At 36.3% G+C, this 20,754-nt stretch overlaps 1 protein-coding gene across 3 annotated transcripts; it reads right to left on the reverse strand.

Annotated features, from left to right (window-relative positions):
* Nucleotides 1-2,737: 2,737 nt before the first annotated feature.
* Nucleotides 2,738-18,078, reverse strand: LOC123523989 (uncharacterized). 3 transcript variants are annotated; one of them, XM_045301833.2, is made up of 3 exons: nt 17,985-18,078; nt 14,978-15,224; nt 2,738-4,426 (listed from the first exon to the last, which is right to left on the reverse strand). In XM_045301833.2, exons 2-3 carry the CDS (start codon nt 15,201-15,203, stop codon nt 3,549-3,551), a joined length of 1,104 nt encoding a protein of 367 aa, XP_045157768.2. In that variant the 5' UTR covers nt 15,204-15,224; nt 17,985-18,078; the 3' UTR covers nt 2,738-3,548. The 3 variants fall into 3 exon arrangements, with proteins under 3 accessions (XP_045157768.2, XP_045157767.2, XP_053395326.1); XM_045301832.2 differs by lacking the exon at nt 17,985-18,078 and adding an exon at nt 17,719-17,958; XM_053539351.1 differs by lacking the exon at nt 17,985-18,078 and adding an exon at nt 16,879-17,108.
* Nucleotides 18,079-20,754: the final 2,676 nt, after the last annotated feature.

Genomic DNA, 20,754 nt, shown 5'->3' on the forward strand with positions numbered 1-20,754 from the left:
CAAACAAATTAACTTTGTTCCGAGTATAAAAGATAAAATTATATTTCGGAAAGCAAGGAATATAATATACTTTTAAGACATCAGATAAATAAACGAAAACACATTTATAGTATGATTTCAGTAAAGTGTTAGATAAGGGTCATAACTATATAGCACAAGTATTACGTGCCACATATCAACCAAAGCTTTTTTGCGTTGTCATCTCCCAAATCATAACAGTTATAGTTGAAAAATCCTTGAACTTGATAAGGATGGCAATCGCTATCAAAAATACTATGCCCATCAGTTGGGTGTTACAAAACGTAACCACAGTGACAGTAGTTCACCTTAGTACAAGTGAACTGATTAAGGTAGGACATAAAATTTCAGGCAATGTCATTTTCACTAAAATTTATATGAGCCACGCCATGAGAAAACCAACAGTGTGTTTGCGACCAGCATGGATCCAGACCAGCCTGCGCATCCGCGCAGTCTGGTCAGGATCCATGCTGTTCGCTTTTAAAGCCTACTGCAATTAGAGAAACTATTAGCGAACAGCATGGATCCTGACCAGACTGCGTGGATGCGCAGGCTGGTCTGGATCCATGCTGGTCACAAAGCCACTATGTTGGTTTTCTCATGGCACGGCTCAATTATGTTTATTCCCTAGGCTTAAAACATACTTTGATACTGCCTCATTGCCACTGAGATCAAGATCCGTAAGAAAGTCATCACTCCGGCATCAGGAAGTGATTGTAAATGGCTGATCAGCAACTCTTTCTCTATATGAGGTCGGCATGATCATCTGAACGAAAAGCCAAATGGTCGTACGAGTTGCATTATCAAAACGTAAGCGGAAATTATCGATAGCACTTACTGGTCAAATACTTTTATGCATTACATTCACCTGGTGCATACATCATTCTAACACGACCAGCAAATAACCTACATACACGTTGAGTAAAATCTATCTCTGGTTATTCTGCAATGAACCACTCGCGTGCAATGAAGTCATCCAATGCAGGTGCGTAGCACGGTCGTAAAAAGTAGTTACCATTTTTTCTTACACTGTTGATGCTAGCATGTCGTGTTAGAATGGAAATAATAAGCTCCCAAGTGTGATTTATCGTAGAATAACCAGAGTTTTTCATTCTTAGGCGAAACAATATATCACGAAGGCCGTGATATATTTTCACAACTAGAGAACTCAAAACTCGGGTTAATCTATGATAAACCACGTTTGGGAACTTATTATTTCTTAAGTAATATAAAAGTCGAAAGATGTCCTGCGGCCGGTTGTTCTACAGACCAGAAACTGGATGTACGTGTGGCCACTCGGCCTAAAAAGTAACTTTAATATGGGTAAATAACGTCCTTATTTTTTTTGTTATTCCATCACACTTTAATGTAGCAAGTAGATCTATGAAATCTGTATTTCTTAATTTTGAAAGCTTTTGTTTTGAGCAAAATAACTATATTTCCCTTACATGTATATGTAAGGCAAATATAGAACATGTATTTTTAGCTCACCTAGTCACATTCCTTAACTACTGAAACACTTTACTACAGCTATCATAAATGTGATTCAGGCTTTCACCTGGACTTCGTTAACATATAGAGCAAGACAACACCGAACCATAATCCAGGAAATTATTTGTTTGTTCTGGGTTTGACGCCGTTTTTCAACAGTATTTCAGTCATGTAACGGCGGGCAGTTAGCCTCACCAAAGTTCCTGGATTCTGTACCAGTACAAACCTGTTCTCCACAAATAACTGCCAACTTCCCCTCATGAATAATCAGATGTAGAGGACGAATGATTTCAAACACAATGTCTTTTATCAAATAGTCAGGGAGCACATATGCCCAGCCTGGGGATCGAATTCGCTCCTAGAAATTAAAGGGCAATGCAAAAATATCCCTTATGTACAACTAGGTATCCATATTGATCATTGCTGAAAGTTTGAAAAAATTATATGAAATAATAAATGAGGAATTCCGGTCACAAACATTTTTCTATATAACATACATAGTGCCAGTTATATTGCAAAAACGGCATTTTATAAATGCGATAAGCCAATCGCATATCGGCAAAAAGTAACACAAATCACCTAGTCTTCTCCATGTGCTACATTACTGTTACATTCCAATATACCTATAGCGAATAGATAGAGTTGAAGTAGCATGCAGCTAGAATCAAGTTTTAAAGGGGTAGAATTAAGGACTTCTTCTAATTCAAAATTCATTTCTTGCATGCAAGACAGGATTAGCCCGTGTTTTTGCCAATGCTAGAAAAACTTGTCTTACATCCAGAGGTTAAGAGGACTCGTGCTGCAATTCATAAATGAACAGTTAATTCATATGCTACTATTGTTAAATACTAAATAGTGCTCAAAAGAATGGCATTCATTTTCCTTTATTTCTTCTATTGATTTAAGAATACGGTGTGAAAGAAAAGAATCTATCACCAGTTAAAGGTGTGGATGGAAATATCTGTCTCTCAAGTAACAGTATTACCGCCTAAACAGTTTCCCTCGGGCCAGACATTTCCATCCACACCTAAAGCCAGTAAAAAATCTTATATTCCTTTATGTGCATCTTCCCACATTGACTGTCATCAATGTACTTCTCAGCAGTCCAAACAATAGAGGCGGAGATAAACACAGGCAACGGGTCACAATCTACAAAATTCAGAATCTGTTCCCCTCTCCACTGCGAGAGGTAAACAATCTAATAGTAAGAATCAAATCAAGATGTAAGTGAAACATGAAAATTTATTTGAATATAAGTCATTGTTTATGTTTTAGCTGGGGACGGATATCCCTTATTTATAATTAGTGGTCTGTCTACACACAATGTGTGATCGCCTGTTAAAGTTATTTAAACCAATCCTGACTAATCATGAATGAAGAGGGTTACTGGGCAAACTTGTATATCAACTTGATTTTACCACCATGCCAAAGGTTATGGTAATATTAGATAATGGCCCAGCTGTTGAACCACAACCTACAACAATTGACACACAGTCGCCAAAACACATAATAAGAGCATTTACTTCACGATACTAAAAATAACCTAAACCATGAAAACCACTTTTTCAGATATAAACAGCACTCTGATATAGTGGCAATAACTTAAATTCTACTTAGCCAAAAATAAAAAGTAACAATGTGAAATAAAGCAATTTCATCAGTATATAACTTGATTATAACATAAGCCATATTCTCAATGATATAACTTGTGTGCCTGGACGGATGGACAACGTCAAAAGCTATATCTCTTTGCCTTCCTTACTTTTAAATTCTGAACGGATATACCAGAAAACATTCTCCATCTTAAAAACAAGCATTTACATTTAGTATAAATTCAAGAAAATACTATAAACGATCCTCAATTCAAGCAAGGATAGTGTTTTATTTTCATAAAATACCCGATTCACTCCCACAAATTCTTACAGAACTTGAATACACTTAAGCTTCTTAGCCTCCTATATATCTCAGTGGTATTCTCTAATAAATCTGAAGTCTTTGAAAATTTACAAAATGAACTCAACAACGAATGAAATTTGATATCAATTCTTACAAAATGGCTTATTTGCCAATATGTAGACTGTTATATTTAGTGTGTCATTTGCAACATATCCAAGTTCATAAAGGTCTTTTAATCTTGCCATTCTCTGAAATCCCCATGAATTGCGACCATTTGAGAATTCCTTTTCATGCAATGATTTACAAATATGCCGTGCATCTTCATCTGTACCGACATGTTCAATCAGAAATTTTGCCTTAACTTTGCATACTAAATTTCTCTCCTCATCCTCTGGATATGTAATAGTAAGGTACAAAAAAATGAATTTTTCATCGTTCACAGAGTTTATTTTCAAAGAGCTTTGGAAGGTTAAATTCCATAGCGTCACTGATTGACTTAGTGCTCGAACATGTTCTGTTAGTATACGTGCATTTATCACTGGTTCAAATTTAATGATAGAACCCCTGGCTTCTGCCGGGGTTATTGGTGCAACATCATCTTTCACAGTTAGGTCTTTATGTAAGTACAAGTTAACCAGTTCCGTCCGGGTTTCCTCAAAAGCTTCACCTTGTTTTCTTAGAATATCTTTATGAATTTGTAGAAGTGTTTCTGCATCACTGATGTGTTCCATACATTCTATTTCTTTAAGTCCAATTTTTGACAGTCGTCTTGCACAAACTTCCCTAATATTTTTTAATTTAAGTTTAGTTGCGATACCATGACAATGTATTACCTCATCAGTTGATGCTCTCGCACTCATTATATGTGAACTTAAGAATTTTTTACACTCCTTGATCAAAGATTTCACATTGTATTCATCAGCAAGAGGAAGAACTTTATAAACATTCTCTTTGTCTACTTTCCTTTGCGATTTTGGATAAATGCAATGAAGAAACTCATTGAAGTCTTCAAACTTTTTATCTGCAATGAAAAATAAATAATGGAAACATTCTCTTATCCAATGTATGGAAAATTTGTAACACACATAAGTATCATAGCTGGAGAAAAAGCAATGTCTAAACAAAGAACAGAAATTAGCTTTTTTGGTCACTGTGCACTGAACATTTGACATACTGACATCAAATTAATAACTAGAGATGCTTTTGAGCAAAGCTCATGTCTCCCACAACTGCCCCTATGAAAAATGTCTAGTTTCTCCAGATGGATTAGATGAGTGGACCCAATGGGATGGTTTGGACGAGTGGACTCAATCAGTAATTCAAGGGCCATAATTCAAAAGTGCCTGGGCGGATTTGGCTAGTTATCGAACTTGGCTGAGGTCTTATGGTCAAACACATTTTGTTCAAGTTTGGTGAAGATTGGATGATACAATGAGAAATGTTCGATAATTCTGTTAAAGGTCAAGGTCATAGAGTACGGATAAGCTTTGTGACAAGACAGACAGAGAGACAGACTGGAGTAAATCAATATGTCTCCCACACCACTGTGTGGTGGGAAACATAATTAAGGGTAATTTACCAGTCATAAGTGACCTCCGTATCAAATGTGATCTTAGACCAAAGCATTCTCTAATTATTTGGCAAAAAGTTCTACTGTTCTAGGTCAATGTGACCATGCCTTTTGACATATTGACCTCAAAATCAATAGGATCATCTCATGCTGATGATCAACCTCCCTATTAAACTTTCTCAAGTTATAGTCCGGAAATGGTTCAACTGTTCCGGGTCACTGTAACCTTAATGTTTGACCTTCTAACCTGAAAATAAATAGGGGTCATCTGCTGGTCATGACCAATCTCCCTATTAACTTTCATGATCCTAGGCCAAAGTGTTCTAGAGTTATCATTCAGAAAAACTGATTGGTCTATGGACCAACGGACAGACCGACAACTGCAAAACAATATCCCTCCTTCTCAAAAAGGGGTGGGGAGCATAAAAACACTACTCAATGGAAAAAAACTGTTTGTTACAAGAGGGGCCATGATGGCCCTGTGTCGCTCACCTGAGTACCATTGCTCAAAATGATATGATTGTTTCAAACCAATCTCATTAGAAGCTGCTAAGGTGTATTCATTTAGATAAATAATAAAGGAGGTAATTTGTCATAAATTCAGTCAATATGTATCTTCACTGATTGTCCAAGTCCATCTGTTGACATAAATGAAATTTCAGATCAGTATCTTCATTAGTTACGGAGATATACCCATTTTAATTTGAAATAAAGGGAGATAATTTGACATAAAATCAGTCCATTATCTACCCTGATTGTCTCAGTCAAACTAATGACAATAATGAAATTTCAAATAAGTCCTATAAGTACTTACTGATATGGAATCCAAGATTTATTGTTGTTGAAGATATTTTGGAAGTTTGTATCAAATCAAACCGTAACTGAAGTCTCTATATGGCTGCAAAAGCCAAAATAGCCAATTTTGGACCTTTAAGGGGCTATAACTCTGGAACCCATGACAGAATCTGGCCAGTTCAGGCAAGGAACAAAGATCTTGTGGTGATACAAGTTGTGTGCAAGTTTGGTTAAAATCAAGTCATAAATAAAGCTACTATTGTGCAGACAAGGTCAAAATAGCTAATTTTGGCCCTTTCAGGGGCCATAACTCTGGAACCCATAATGGAATCTGGCCTGTTCAAGAAAAGAACCAAGATCTTATCGTGACACAAGTTTTGTGCAAGTTGGATTAAATTCAAATCATAAATGAAGCTGCTATTGTGCAGACAAGGTCAAAATAGCTAATTCTGGCCCTTTCAGGGGCCACAACTCTGGAACCCATAACGGAATCTGGCCAGTTCAAGAAAGGAACCAAGATCTTATGGTGATACAAGTTGTGTGCAAGTTTGGTTAAAATAAAATCATAAATGAAGCTGCTATTGTGCAGACAAGGTCAAAATAGCTAACTCTGGCCATTTCAGGGGCCATAACTCCGGAACCCATGATGGAATCTGGCCAGTTCAAGAAAAGAACCAAGATCTTATGGTGATACAAGTTGTGTGCAAGTTTGGTAAAAATCAAATCATAAATGAAGCTGCTATTGTGCAGACAAGGTCAAAATAGCTAATTCTGGCCATTTCAGGGGCCATAACTCTGGAACCCATAATGGGATCTGGCCAGTTCAAGAATGGAACCGAGATCTTATGGTGATACAAGTTGTGTGCAAGTTTGGTTAAAATAAAATCATAAATGAAACCACTGTCGTGCAGACAAGAAATTGTTGACGGACGCACATACGACGGACGAAGGGTGATCACAAAAGCTCACCTTGTCACTATGTGACAGGTGAGCTAAAAACACATATGCCCGGGCCCTCATGACGGCCTGTTGAAAGAAACAGAGTGTATAATTTTAAGTTTGAAGTATTCTGTGGCCTTCACCTGTGATCTGATGACCAAAAACACAAAAGGGGCCATCAAATGAACATAGACAATCATGCTATGAAGTACGTTTACCATAAGCTCCAGCAATAGATCTTTTTAGCTTTGACATTTGTTACCTTGACCTTTAATCTCCTGACCTTCAAAACAAGGCAGTCTGAAAGACAGCTAAATCCCCAGCCACTGCTATGGATAGTGAAAGGGTAAACCTTTGATTTTAGCTGTGACCTTGACCTTGAACTGACATGGCTGACTCATGAATTCTGCACAACGTCTTGATTAGGTGATCATTTGACCCAAGTTTCATGAAAATCCTTCAAGGGGTTTAGGAGATACAGAGCTGAAACCTCTGACCTTCAGTTGTGACCTTGACCTTGAGTTGACATGGCTGACTCATGACTTCTTGATGAGGTGATCATTTGACCCAAGTTTGATGAAAATCCTTCAAGGGGTTTAGGAGATACAGAGTGGACACCAAATGGAAGGCTCAAACCTTCGACCCTTAGTTGTGACCTTGACCTTGAGCTGGCATGGTTGACTCATAATTTCTGCACATCGTTCTGATGAGGTAATCATTTGACCCAAGTTTCATAAAATTCCTTCAAGGGGTTTAGGAGATATAGAGCGGACACGAAATGGAAGGCTCAAACCTTTGACCTTCAGTTGTGACCTTGACCTTGAGGCGACATGGCTGACTCATAAGTTCTGCACATCGCCTTGATGAGGTGATCGTTTGACCCAAGTTTGATGAAAATCCTTCAAGGGGTTTAGGAGATATAGAGTGGACACAAAATGGAAGTCTCAAACCTTTGACCCTAAGTTGTGACCTTGACCTTTAGCCGGCATGACTGACTCATGGGTTCTGCACATCGTCTTGATGAGGTGATCATTTGACCCAAGTTTTAAAAAATTCCTTCAAGGGGTTTAAGAGATATAGAGCGGACACAAAATGAAAGGCTCAAACCTTTGACCTTGAGTTGTGACCTTGACCTTGAGCCGGCATGGCTGACTCATGGGTTCTGCATATCGTCTTGATGAGGTGATCATTTGACCCAAGTTTTATAAAATCCCATTAAGGGGTTTAGGAGATATAGAGCGGACACAAAATTACAGGCTCAAACCTTTTGACTTCGAGTTGTGACCTTGACCTTGAACCAACAAGGCTGACTCATGGGTTCTGCACATCGTCTTGATGAGGTGATCATTTGACCAAAGTTTCATGAAAATCCTTTAAGGGGTTTAGGAGATATGGACCGGACACGATTTTGTTCAGGACGGAAGGACGGACGGACAGACAGATGGAAGGACGGACGCAGACCATTCCTATAATCCCTCCGCCACGGCGAGGGATTAAACAATATGGTCAGAATATGACAATCACTCTACGAATTTCGATATTCATAGGTCTAAACATTTTCCAGTTAGAACTAATGAAATTTTTTTAAATATTCCTACTTTTATTTTCACCTTGTACTTTGACCTATTGACCCAAAGACTTGTAAGTTCATCTACTGACCTATCTAATTTCTCAAAAGTCTGACCGTCCAGACTTTGACTCACTGACCCTTAAAACAACTGAGGTCATCTAGTGACCTCAAACTATATCATCCTATGAAGTTAAACTGGTGTATGGCCAAGCATTCTCCAGTTACTGATTTCAGCTGCTTTCAGTCTCAATGCCTCTTGCAGGGTGGCCACCAAAAATCTGAAGTAAATTTCCCTGATAATTCCCTGAATTTTCCCTGACAGAATAGTCAGTTTCCCTGATACTTTGTTTGGCGTAGCAACAATTGTGAATATAAATGTAGTAATATTATGGCCTCCATCCTCCCCTTCTAGCCATACCTTCTCCACCAATAATTTTACATCTATTTCATAGATATGAAATTATATTTATTTGTTATATTTTGAAAATATATTAATTATTTATTTTATTTTCAGAATCCTGTTTGAATAATCAATTATATAGGTAATTTAAGATCTCACTGAGCAACTTCAGTAAAAGTAGTAAGCATGGTAAGTAACAACTCAAAACAGCTCAAAAAAGAAAACTTCAATACTTCAGCAGCAATGACTTACATTTCACATACATGTACACACATACATGTACATAACATTATTTACTTTGTAACCTAATGTGATACTAATTCCAGTGTCTTTTACTGCCTATAACATTGATTACCGGTATTCAAATTAACAATGTGATTACAGCTTTAATCAGTTATCATGTTTTAATGTAAATGAACTGAGCCTGATTTTTAACATTCTCCTTTGCAATGCCACATTTTAAGACACTACAATCTTCATAATCTTCATAATCATACTGCATATTAAAGCAGAAGGTTAAAAATAAGCCTTTAAGCATTACAAATATATAACTTTCTAAACATTATCAATGTTCTACATCCATTCAGGTTTCTAACAAGCTATACTCACAAAACTACCAGTAACTGCAGTTTTCACTTTGAATTTAAAACACTATTTCAATGCAAGCACAACTATGTTAATCAAAACAGGATGTTACGTATTACATAAACAATCCAGCACTTTAGTTTCTAATATGAGGCAGTGGGAAATAACTTTTCCTGCAGTTTTAACTTTTAACTTAAAAAGAAAAATATTAAATCTAGACAAATGGATCTTCAAGATTTGACATAAAAGTTTCTTCGAAAATGAATTAGTCCACTAAATTAGCATACAACTGTCAACACCTCCTTGCATTCATAACAACAATTTCATCTTTCTGGTAAACTGAGTTTAAAACTCAAGTCATGACATGGGACACCAGCATAATGACTTTGTGGCCAGTATGGATTAAAAAAGCCAGTACTCTGATCAGGAACCATCCTGTTCATTTTAACTTTCTAGACCTATGGCTGTTACAGTTAATGTGCACAAACAAACAACATGGATCCTGATCAGACTACACAGAATGTACAGGCTAGTCTTGATTCCATTACTGGTTTCAAAGCCAAAGAGTTTTCTCATGAAGTTGCTAATTTTATGGTTTTAAAAATACATTTCATAATTATGCTATTCAAGACTAATGTTAATGTTTGTTAATAACTAGCAAAAGTCTAACAAGCAACTACTACCGACACATAGGTGCTTCTAATGCATGATTCAAATGTTGGTATACATTTTGTTAATGTCAGTAATGTACTGACAATTCATTTTAGTTTTTATTGTGTAACAACTTCCGCTTGCTTTCAAAGTACAATATATTAGTATCTGAGTTCTGGGGCAATGGTTGCTCAATTCCATTTTAGCTTCTCTCCATTTTAGGAACAAAAACATATCTCTTATAGTTGATGAATAACAGTTTTAGAATCATCAAACAGCGAGTGCATTTGCTAAGTATAGTATTCTGTATTATATAATTATAAATGTAACTATTATGAAGAAGAGAAACCACCAGTAGCCAAGACATAATTATACAGTCTTTTAAATTTTTTCTTTCAATTTTTGAAAAATTCCCTGATAATTCCCTGATTTTTTCAAAATTTTCAAATTCCCTGAATTTTCCATGCAGGGAATTTTTTTAGCCTTTTTCCCTGTTTTCCCTGTTTTCCAGAGTCGGTGGCCACCCTGTCTTGTGTCTGTTGACCATCTGACTCTCAAAAAAAAAACACAGGCAATTTTCCTAAAAAAAAATTATGAAATCAAAACATGGTAGGTCAAAGGTTACAAATGGTCTAAACTGAGGCCACTTGAAGCTAACATTTTTCTACGAGTTACTCCAGTGACATAGTGTTTGATATAAAGTTATAAACAACCCAGTTCCAAACACAACTTAGATGTCACAATGGCATACACTCGGACCAAGACTCATGAAGATCAGGGAGAAAATGTGGCCTCTAGACAGCTGACAAGTTTCTCTTATATTTGACCTAGTAATAGGTTTTGAGCATTTTGTTTTTTGTAATAGTAGACAGTAAATTACATATACATGGTAAAATTACATTTTTGTATTAGAGTTAAGACCTGAAATATTTCACTTAATCTTGATTTTCAGCTGAAACCTTATAAAGGACAAGAAAACCATGGTAGCCCTCCATTGTTCAACTTACCTTGATACAAATTGGCCATGAATATATGTACAACACACTGAATCATAAATGGTAACAACTCAGTGTGTTTAGTAACAATTTAAATAAATCACTTCAAGTGCTCCCATTAGAATAAATTTGGGGGAGGACTTCACAAAATTTAACAAAGCATCTCCAGTTAGGTCAATGCAAAAAGTCATTTATAGATAAAGATATTTTTATTTACAGCTCTAGTGCCCCTATTTGAAAATATTTACAGAGAAGTTTAATGAAGATCCATCAAGCCGTTGTATCAAGATCAATTTGATCTTGACATTTTACCTACTAAACCCCAAATTCTAACACGATCCGATTCATTTTCTTATTAAACAAAGAAGGCTGGAGACAGTGATTTATTAAACAACAATTCACTGTTCTGACGTCACAACTATTACGTCATAGCTTCAAGCGGCGTAACGGCACGCTGGAAAAGAACCCGATTGAAAACGGGCAAATATTTAATGCATGCCGACAAGGTGTACTTTAAAGTCCTTGATAACGTGTTAGAATCGAAATAATATATCTCATTTAGTGATTTGCTCTTGAATAAATCACTGTTTGTCGTTCACATGCGTAGCATTATATCACTCAGGCTACGCCCTCGTGATATAATTTCTTCGCATCTGAACTCCAAGCAGTGATTTATTCAGCGATAAATCACCGATGAGATATTTCTTAAACAATAGGGCTCATCTACCACAGGCAAGCATCCCAAGAAGCTGAAACATTGTGAGACCAGCGTTCTCTAGTTACAGCTCAGAAACCAAATTCAGGAGGCATATCAGTTTAAGACATTATGATAATGTTATCTAAATTTAGACCCTGTTAAAAATGAGAATACATTGTTAATTAAGATCACCAACACTACTGTAAACTAGAATGTGTTTGTAGGACACAGGGTGTGCCCCAACCGATACATTTGTCACAAATAAAGGGCAATAATTCAAATTTGCAGTCTTAATGGGGTATAGCCTCAACAAACATTTTATGAAAAGGATTCATTATTCTAGGCCATATACTTTTTGAGCTATGAGCATCACAAACAAAAAATCCACTATTTTGGCTATTTCAAGGGTTATAACTCTGTAATAAACCCCAAGATTCTCAAGAAGAATGCCAAGTGTGCAGGCTCACATCATGATAAAGACTCAAGCAAGGTTTCATGAATTTACATGAAACACTTTTTCAGCTAGGCACATAATTAGGTGAAAATGTGCATTTTTTTACTATTTAAGGGGCCATAACTTTTAAAATAGGCGATGGAGCCAGACAAAAAATAGGAGGTGCGCAAGTTCATATCATGATAAAGACTTATGCAAGGTTTAATCAATTTATATGAAATACCTTTTGAGGTAGGCGAGTCACAAGGTGAAAATGAGCATTTCTTACTATTTCAGGGGCCATAACTCTGACAGTAGGGGACGGACCTAAATGAAAAATAGGATGTGCGCAAGTTCATATCATGATTAAGACTCATGCAAGGTTTCATGAATCTATTTCAAATCCTGTTTGAGCTAGGCATGTCACAAGGTGAATATGTGCATTTTTTACTAGTTCAGGGGCCATAACTCTGAAAAAAGGGGGTGGAGCCAAACGAACAAGAGCTGTCACAGGAGACAGCGTGCTCGACTATTTCGATGCTGGATAGTGAAACTGGGCACTTCTGAGGAAACTGGAGCTGTCACTGGAGTGTTTATTAACTCCAATGGTGAATGAAGATATTGCACAATTGCCTGAGTCTGTGTCAAAAATATTAAGTAATAAGAGAGGTACAGATAAAGTGTATCAAAACACTATATAAGTATAGCCTAAGCAAAAAGGGGGTATAATTAATAAAATATTGGTGCAAGAGTTATGCATCTTGTGTCATATGATGTGGGTGATAATGTGGAACAACTGCTTCAAGTTTGAATCAAATGCATTTCATAATAACTGAGAGATAGTGAAAATGCATCAAAATTAACCTTTAATTCTAAGTAAAAGGGGGCATAATTCATGAAAAATTGGTGCCAGAGTTATGCATCTTGTGTTAAATGGTGTGGGTGATAATGCTGAACAACTATTTTAAGTTTGAATCAAATCCATTCTGTAATAACAGTGATAGAGTGAAAGTGCATCAAAACTTTAACCTGAAATTCTAAGTAAAAAGGGGGAATAATTCATGAAAAATTGGTGCCAGAGTTATGCACCTTGTGTCAAATGATGTGGGTGATGATGTTGAACAACTATTTTAAGTCTGAATCAAATCCATTCAGTAATAACAGAGATAAGAGTGAAAGTGCATCAAAACTTTAACCTTAAAAACTAAGTGGAAAGGGGAGATAAATCATGACATATTGGTGCCAGAGTTATGCACCTTGTGTTAAATCGTGTGGGTGATGATGTTGAACAACTATTTTAAGTTTGAATCAAATCCATTCTGTAATAACAATGATAGAGTGAAAGTGCATCAAAACTTTAACCTGAAATTCTAAGTAAAAAGGGGGAATAATTCATGAAAAATTGGTGCCAGAGTTATGCACCTTGTGTCAAATGATGTGGGTGATGATGCTGAACAACTATTTTAAGTCTGCATCAAATCCATTCAGTAAGAACAGTGATAAAGCGAAAGTGCATCAAAACTTTAACCTGAAATTCTAAGTAAAAAGGGGGAATAATTCATGAAAAATTGGTGCCAGAGTTATGCATCTTGTGTCATATGGCATCGGTGATGATGCTGAACAACTATTTTAGTTTGAATCAAATCCATTCAGTAAAAACAGAGATAAAGTGAAAGTGCATCAAAACTTTAACCTGAAATTCTAAGTAAAAAGCGGGAATAATTCATGAAAGACTTGTGCCAGAGTTATGCACCTTGTGTCATATGATGTGGGTGATGATGTTAAACAATTATTTTAAGTTTGAATCAAATCCATTCAGTAATAACAGAGATAGAGTGAAAGTGCATCAAAATTTTAACCTTAAAAACTAAGTGGAAAGGGGAGATAAATCATGAAATATTGGTGCCAGAGTTATAGCCTTTAGGCCAGATGATGTGGGTGATGATGAGGAATAACTATTTCAAGTTTGAATCAAATCCATCAAGTAATTACAGAGATAAGTTATAAAAACGAAAGTGTAAAAAAACTTTAACCAAGGTGGGGACGCGGAAAGACGCCGACGCCGGGTCGAGTAGGATAGCTCTCCTTATACTTCGTATAGTTGAGCTAAAAATAGGAGGTGCGCAAGTTCATATCATGATAAAGACTCATGCAAGGTTTCATCAATTTATATCAAATACTTTTTGAGCTAGACAGACGGACAGACGCACGAACAAGACCAAAGCTATATGCCCCCACCACTCATGGGGGGCACAAACATACATTCATATGAAACTAGAGTTGTCACAGGAGTGACAAATTATACCCCCACAAAATGGCCTTGTCAAAAATTTATGATCCTAGACCCAAGCGTTCTCAAATAATCATCAGGAAACCGTTCAACTGTTCCAAGTCACTGTGACCTTGACCTCTGACCTACAGACCTCAAAGTCGAACTTAATCTGTATTTTATAATGTTACACCTGTGTACCAAAAATTATAATCCTAGGCCCAAGCGTTCTCAAGTTACCATCTGGAAACCATTTAACTGTTCCGAGTCACTGTGACCTTGACCTTTGACCTAGACCTCAAAGTCGAACTTGACCTGTATTTTAAGATGTTACTACTGTGTTCCGAAATTTATGATCCTAGGCCCAAACGTTCTCAAGTTACCATCCGGAAACCGTTTTAACTGTTCAGAGTCACTGTGTCCTTGACCTTTGACCTACTGACCCCAAATTCGAACTTGGCCTGTATTTTCTGATGTTACAGCTGTGTACCAAAAATTATTTAAATCGGTCAAGCCTTTCTTGAGATATCATCCAGAAACCATGAAAACCAACAGACCGACCGACCAACCAACCGACCGCCAAGCTCACCCCAACCCCAAACTTCGTTTTGTGGGGGTATAAAAATGCATCATCTTAAATTCATGAATGGTGACAAATAACAATTTACCTGGCAGAGGAATTTCTTCCTGATCTCGTTCTTTAAAGCTTGAGCCAAACATTGCTTCAAACACTGGGGAGGCAATTCCTAATATTGCCTTGGTTGCATAAAGCTGATTATCTTCAATGAGGAATGTAACATCATCTCGCCATGACCTTCTTGTGAAATCAAATGTAACAGATATGTCATCATCATTTTCGCTGTCACTTTCAACTCTTTGGGATGAAGCCTCCATTTTTCTGTTATTCACTTATTCCTGAAAAGTATTACATGAAAGTTTATCAATTAGCAAAAGTCATGGAATATTACTTCCTCACTTCCTAAGATGTGATCACACCTGGGGTGATTAAAAAAGTAACTGTCATTGAAGTTTGGACTGTGAAGTATTTGGAAAAACAAGAGGGCCATGAAGGCCCTGTATCGCTCACCTGACCTAATAACCTAAAGATCATCAAGATTAACATTCTGACCAAGTTTCATTAAGATATGGTCATAAGTGTGGCCTCTAAAGTGTTAATTAGCTTTTCCTTTGATTTAACCCGGTAACCTAGTTTTTGACCTGACATGACCCAGATTCGAACTTGACTTAAATATCATCAAGATTAACATTCTAAGTTTCATAAAGATACAGTCATAAATGTGGCCTCTAGAGTGTTAACAAGCTTTTCCTTTGATTTGACCTAGTGACCTAGTTTTTGACCCCGGATGACCCACTATCAAACTCATCCAAGACTTTATTGAGAGTAACATTCTGACCAAGTTTCATTAAGATTGGGCCCAAATTTTGACCTCTAGAGTGTTAACAGTCAAATTGTTGACGACGGACGACTGACGGACGGACGACGACGAACGACGGACACAGGGTGATCACAAAAGCTCACCTTTGAGCACTTCGTGCTCAGGTGAGCTAAAAACCCGAGAGATAGGTACAAAATTCTGATGAAAACTGTGGAAATACTTCCAGTAATTTTTTTTTGCAACCATAATGTTATACAAAGGTTTAATGTGTTTTAATGCCAATAAACCATTTTTAAAAATTCTAAGTTAAAAAGGGGCATAATTCTGTCAAAATTCAAACCAGAATTATGGGGATTGTTTCTCCTGGTGTAGACTTTGATGGTAAATAAGTATTTTAAGTTTAAAGTCAATAGCTTTGATAGTAACAGAGATATTTGACTTTATCGAAATCTTTAACCAAAAATACTTAAGTTAAAAAGCACTAAACATAGAAGAGTTATGGGAAAATTTCTCAAATACCCTAAACAACCTTACAGAAAAATGGATCCCTTCCAAACAGTCAACTATAAGAGATCACCTTCCATGGGTCAATCAGGACATTAAGAAACTAATCAGAAGGAGGAACAGAGCTTTTAAAAAAGGTTAAGAAAACTAGGCCAGTGGTCCTGACAAAATCAAGCCTATAATACTTAAAAAACTCTCTGTACAACTATACCCCATCCTTGAGGTCATATTCCAGGATCACTTCCATCCCGGTGGAAATACGCATATGTTGCCCCCATTTTTAAAAAAGGTGATAGGTCAAATCCAGTAAATTATAGGCCAATTTCATTAACATGACTGTGTCCTACGCAAAGTTCTTGAACACATTGTTTCCTCATCAATTGTTAAGCACTTCACCATGGTATTCTGTATGACCTACAGCATGGATTTAGGGAAAAAAGGTCATGCTTTACTCAGTTAGTTATGTTATTAAATGATCTGGTCACTTCAGTCTACAATAAGAAACAAGTAGATCTTATACTTCTAGATTTTAGTAAGGCTTTCGACAAGGTCAGCCATGAGAAAGTCCTACTAAAAATGCATGAATATGGAGTCAGAGGTAACACACTAAGATGGGTCAAAGGCTTCTTAGATGATAGGATCCAATCAGTAGTGCTAAATGGCACTACCTCTGATGCCATCCCAGTATTATCAGGTGTCCCGCTGGGGTCTGTACTTGGTCCCCTGCTCTTCCTAGCTTACATAAATGACCTCCCACAAAACGTCAGTTCCAAAGTCCGTCTGTTTGCAGATGACACGGCAATATATCTAACATTGTCATCTGCAGACCAATCTGTCACTCTCCAAAATGACCTAAAACTTCTAGAAAAGTGGGAGTTGGAGAGGGATATGGAGTTATCCCCGGTGATTTTATTCTGGATAGCGGACGTGTTCCTGGATTTTATCACTTCGTTTGGCAGCTGAAATTGCCGGGGATATTTGAAATATTTCGCTCCTAGAGACTTGTACTGTGTATTTCAAAGCAATTTATGGGGTCAGTTTAGTATTTATAGAAGGCTTTAAATGTCTGGAAGGTGCAATCATGCAGGTAGCGGCTGCAAGTGTATGAACTCCGTTTTGAAATGTTCTACAAGTTTGCCGAGTAGCTTCCCATAACGTTACGCTCGCATAGTTCACCTTTTCAATGTATGTGATACTGTGACCGGATTTTTTGTCATTGATTTTTTTTCATTTGACTAACATATATAAGGTATATAACAAAAAATATACACTGGACCCGTGCCTGTGGTTTTAACCTTTTCATATCACCAAAGTTATTTTTTTTTAGTTTCTTCCACTCTAAATTTTTATCACTATATTTTTTCTCTTTATGATTATGACGCGCAAAACGTCTACGTTCCCGGAAGGGGTTTGACGTCTACGGAAGATAGATAGAAAAAATGAACTGTCTTAAAAAAACAAAGACAAAGCTATCCTGTACACCCTAAATTAGCACATGTAAACCATACCATCTGAACATAATTGCCACCACTAACAGGTACTTTTTACTCGACTTTCGGAAAATTCAATAGAAAGGGCATAATGAAAATGATCATCTGATAGAAACTGGCTACTGGAGTCTAAACATGGCTTCCTTGAAGTTCTAGAAATTATCCGCGGGAAAAATTTTGTCAAAAAATTGTTTATTATCAAATTTCTAACGTGCAACAGATCATATCTACATAGTAGTTCTTTTAGAAAAGAGGAATGCCTGTGGATGATTTTAACTACGTACTAAGCTTTAAAGTTTATTTCGAAACTGTTGAATCAAAAAACCAAACATTTGCTCGGCGCATTCGTAAAATGAAAGCGAAAGTAGCTATTTCCGGAATGACTAGGATACCTGAAAGGACTCTTTCCGCGGAAAGAGCCTAACTTGATTAGAAAGCTCCTGTCATATGCATTGGAAATCATTGAACCATTTCTTCATATTTCATTTCACCATTGATAAAAAAGAAAGAAAAAACGTAGTATTGGTGCTTTTATTATAGTATACACATATTGAATGACTTGCCAGTCAATAGTCATTGCTATTGTCCAATAAAATAGAAAAAGTGGAAACTTCACAGGTCGCTCAACACGACAAAAATGCTGACTAGTTTCCAAGTTCTTTTATTATTCATTGTTGATTGTTATGTTTCTGTCAATGAAAACTAAAGTTTTTATAAGTATATGTTGCTATTATTTAGATGAAAGTGTTATAGCATATTTCTGATCATAGATCTAGTCCAAGATACTTAACATTAGGGACGGATTATAAAGTTTGGACATGAATATAGTATCTATGTTTATGACGTATGTGTAGAACTTGACATGCTGAAGGAGTAAATTCCATTCCGCACTACTTCTTTAAAACTTTCTTTTATAAAATAGAGAAAAGTAGAAACTTCACAGGTCGCCCAACACGACAAAAACGAAAATGTTGCAGGCTCGGTTTGATTGAGCCTGTTCATGGACGATACTGGAAATACACGATACCGTCCACGTCCTCTAAAGGTCTTTCTCAAGGATTGAGAATCTAAAAGTTAATTTATAGTTAGGAAAGCCGCAGTGTCATCAACGAAAACCCGAACGTGATATTTAGATATCTGTAGAGTAAGCTAACTGGTTGATAATTACTTATAAATGAAAAATATCCAAGAGTCTTAGGTCGATGGAAAGACGAAATAAAGTTTAGGATTTTAAAAGAAGTTAAGATGTGTTTACAAGATGCTAATAAAATGTGTAAATGAGGTATGTCAATAGATGTTAAAAACCAATGAACAATAAAAGGATCTGCATGAAATATTACGTCTGTCAAAGTTATATATGCTGTTACTCTTGTAAGTCGGTTAAATTCATCTTGATCTCAAGGGTTTCGTTTTAAAGGACCCTTTCCATGATTTCTTAGATGAGTTCGAAATTTGGCCATATGGGTTCAAAAACTAGGTCACCTAGTCAAATCAAAGGAAAACCTTATGTATGCAATAGGCGCTGCATTTTTTACTGGATATTCATGAAATTAAATCAGAATGTTTGTCTGGAGGAAATCTAGGTCAAGTGTGAATATGGGCCATCTGGGGTCAAACACTAGGTCACCCGGTCTAATCAAAGAGAAACCTTGTGTATGTTATAGGGGCTGCATATTTCACTGGATCTACATAATATTTGATCAGAATGTTTGTTTTGATGAAATATAGGTCAAGTTCGAATATGGATCATCTGTAGTCAAAAACTAGTTCATCCAGTCCAATCAAAGAAAAACTGTATGTGTGCAATAGGGGCTGCATTTTTCATTGGATATACGTGAAATTTGATCAGAATGATCTTCTTGATAAAATCTAGTTCGAATATTGGTCATCTGAAGTCAAAAACTAGGTCACCCGGTCAAATCGAAAAAAAATACACATTGAGCGTGCAATAGGGGCTGCATTTTTCACTGAGTATTCAAGAAATTTGATGATATTAAAATATATTAGTAAGCTTATCAAGAACAATGTCAAAGTTAGAGCATAACAAACAGTAAAAGATTTACTTGTAAACCGTTCCAAAACTTCTATTCATTCTCAGAAAAGAGTAAGTAGTGAAAAACTGTTGGACTTTATTAATGCCACAATGTTTACCGGGTTAACTTTTTTTTTATAAACATCCAGTCAAAACATTTTCTAACTCCCCTCTAGTGCGATCAAATATATACCGACCTTTTAGGTAAAGGTCAAAAACATAAGTGAGTGTAAACATTTATTAGGAACACATTACGTCATATAGTGCCTAAATACAAAGATAAATATCAAACAGGAAATGCCACGTTCCAAAAAGGCAGCCTCCCCAAAACGAATCCCACAGCACACAGACTTGTGCACTTCCAACACACACATTCACATACAAAGCAAACACACACGAAATGGATCGAGCGCATTTACTAAACACCTGCTATTCAATATAACTTGTTCGTCCTCTAAGCATATTTGACTCTAAACTTTAAAGGAAATCTTCGGTGAAACAGATAATAAAATATTGGCATAACCTAGCGTCAGAATTAAGAGTTCCTTTGTGGTACGTTTAAGTTAATTGTGATGCGTGCTTATGAATTTATTGCCAATAATGTCAGCCTCTGGTTCAAGCTCTTAGGGTGGTTTTAATAAATTGCATTATCAAAGTGTGTTGACTTTTCATAAATGACTCCATCTGTATTAAATAGGTTGGAAAGAAATAATTGTTTTATAGTTTATTATTTCTGATTTACATAGGTTTATTTGTGATGTAGGAAATTCCGTTTTAAGTATATATGAAGAAATGGACCAACTGACAGATGACTGGTGTTGAGAGTTCGTAGAATAGTTCACTACGAGCACTGTGTGAGTCCATTACCTGGATAAATAAAAATGGATGCACTTTTAACTAAAATGCCATTTAAGTATGTTAAACTAAATGCTAAAGATCCACCTAAATGAAATTGAAGATCTAGCCATTATATTTATGACACCTCAAATAAACATAAATGCTTTGACAAACACATGTTTACA

The sequence above is a fragment of the Mercenaria mercenaria genome, chromosome 3 (genome assembly GCF_021730395.1).
Source record: "Mercenaria mercenaria strain notata chromosome 3, MADL_Memer_1, whole genome shotgun sequence".
Classification (NCBI taxonomy): domain Eukaryota; kingdom Metazoa; phylum Mollusca; class Bivalvia; order Venerida; family Veneridae; genus Mercenaria; species Mercenaria mercenaria.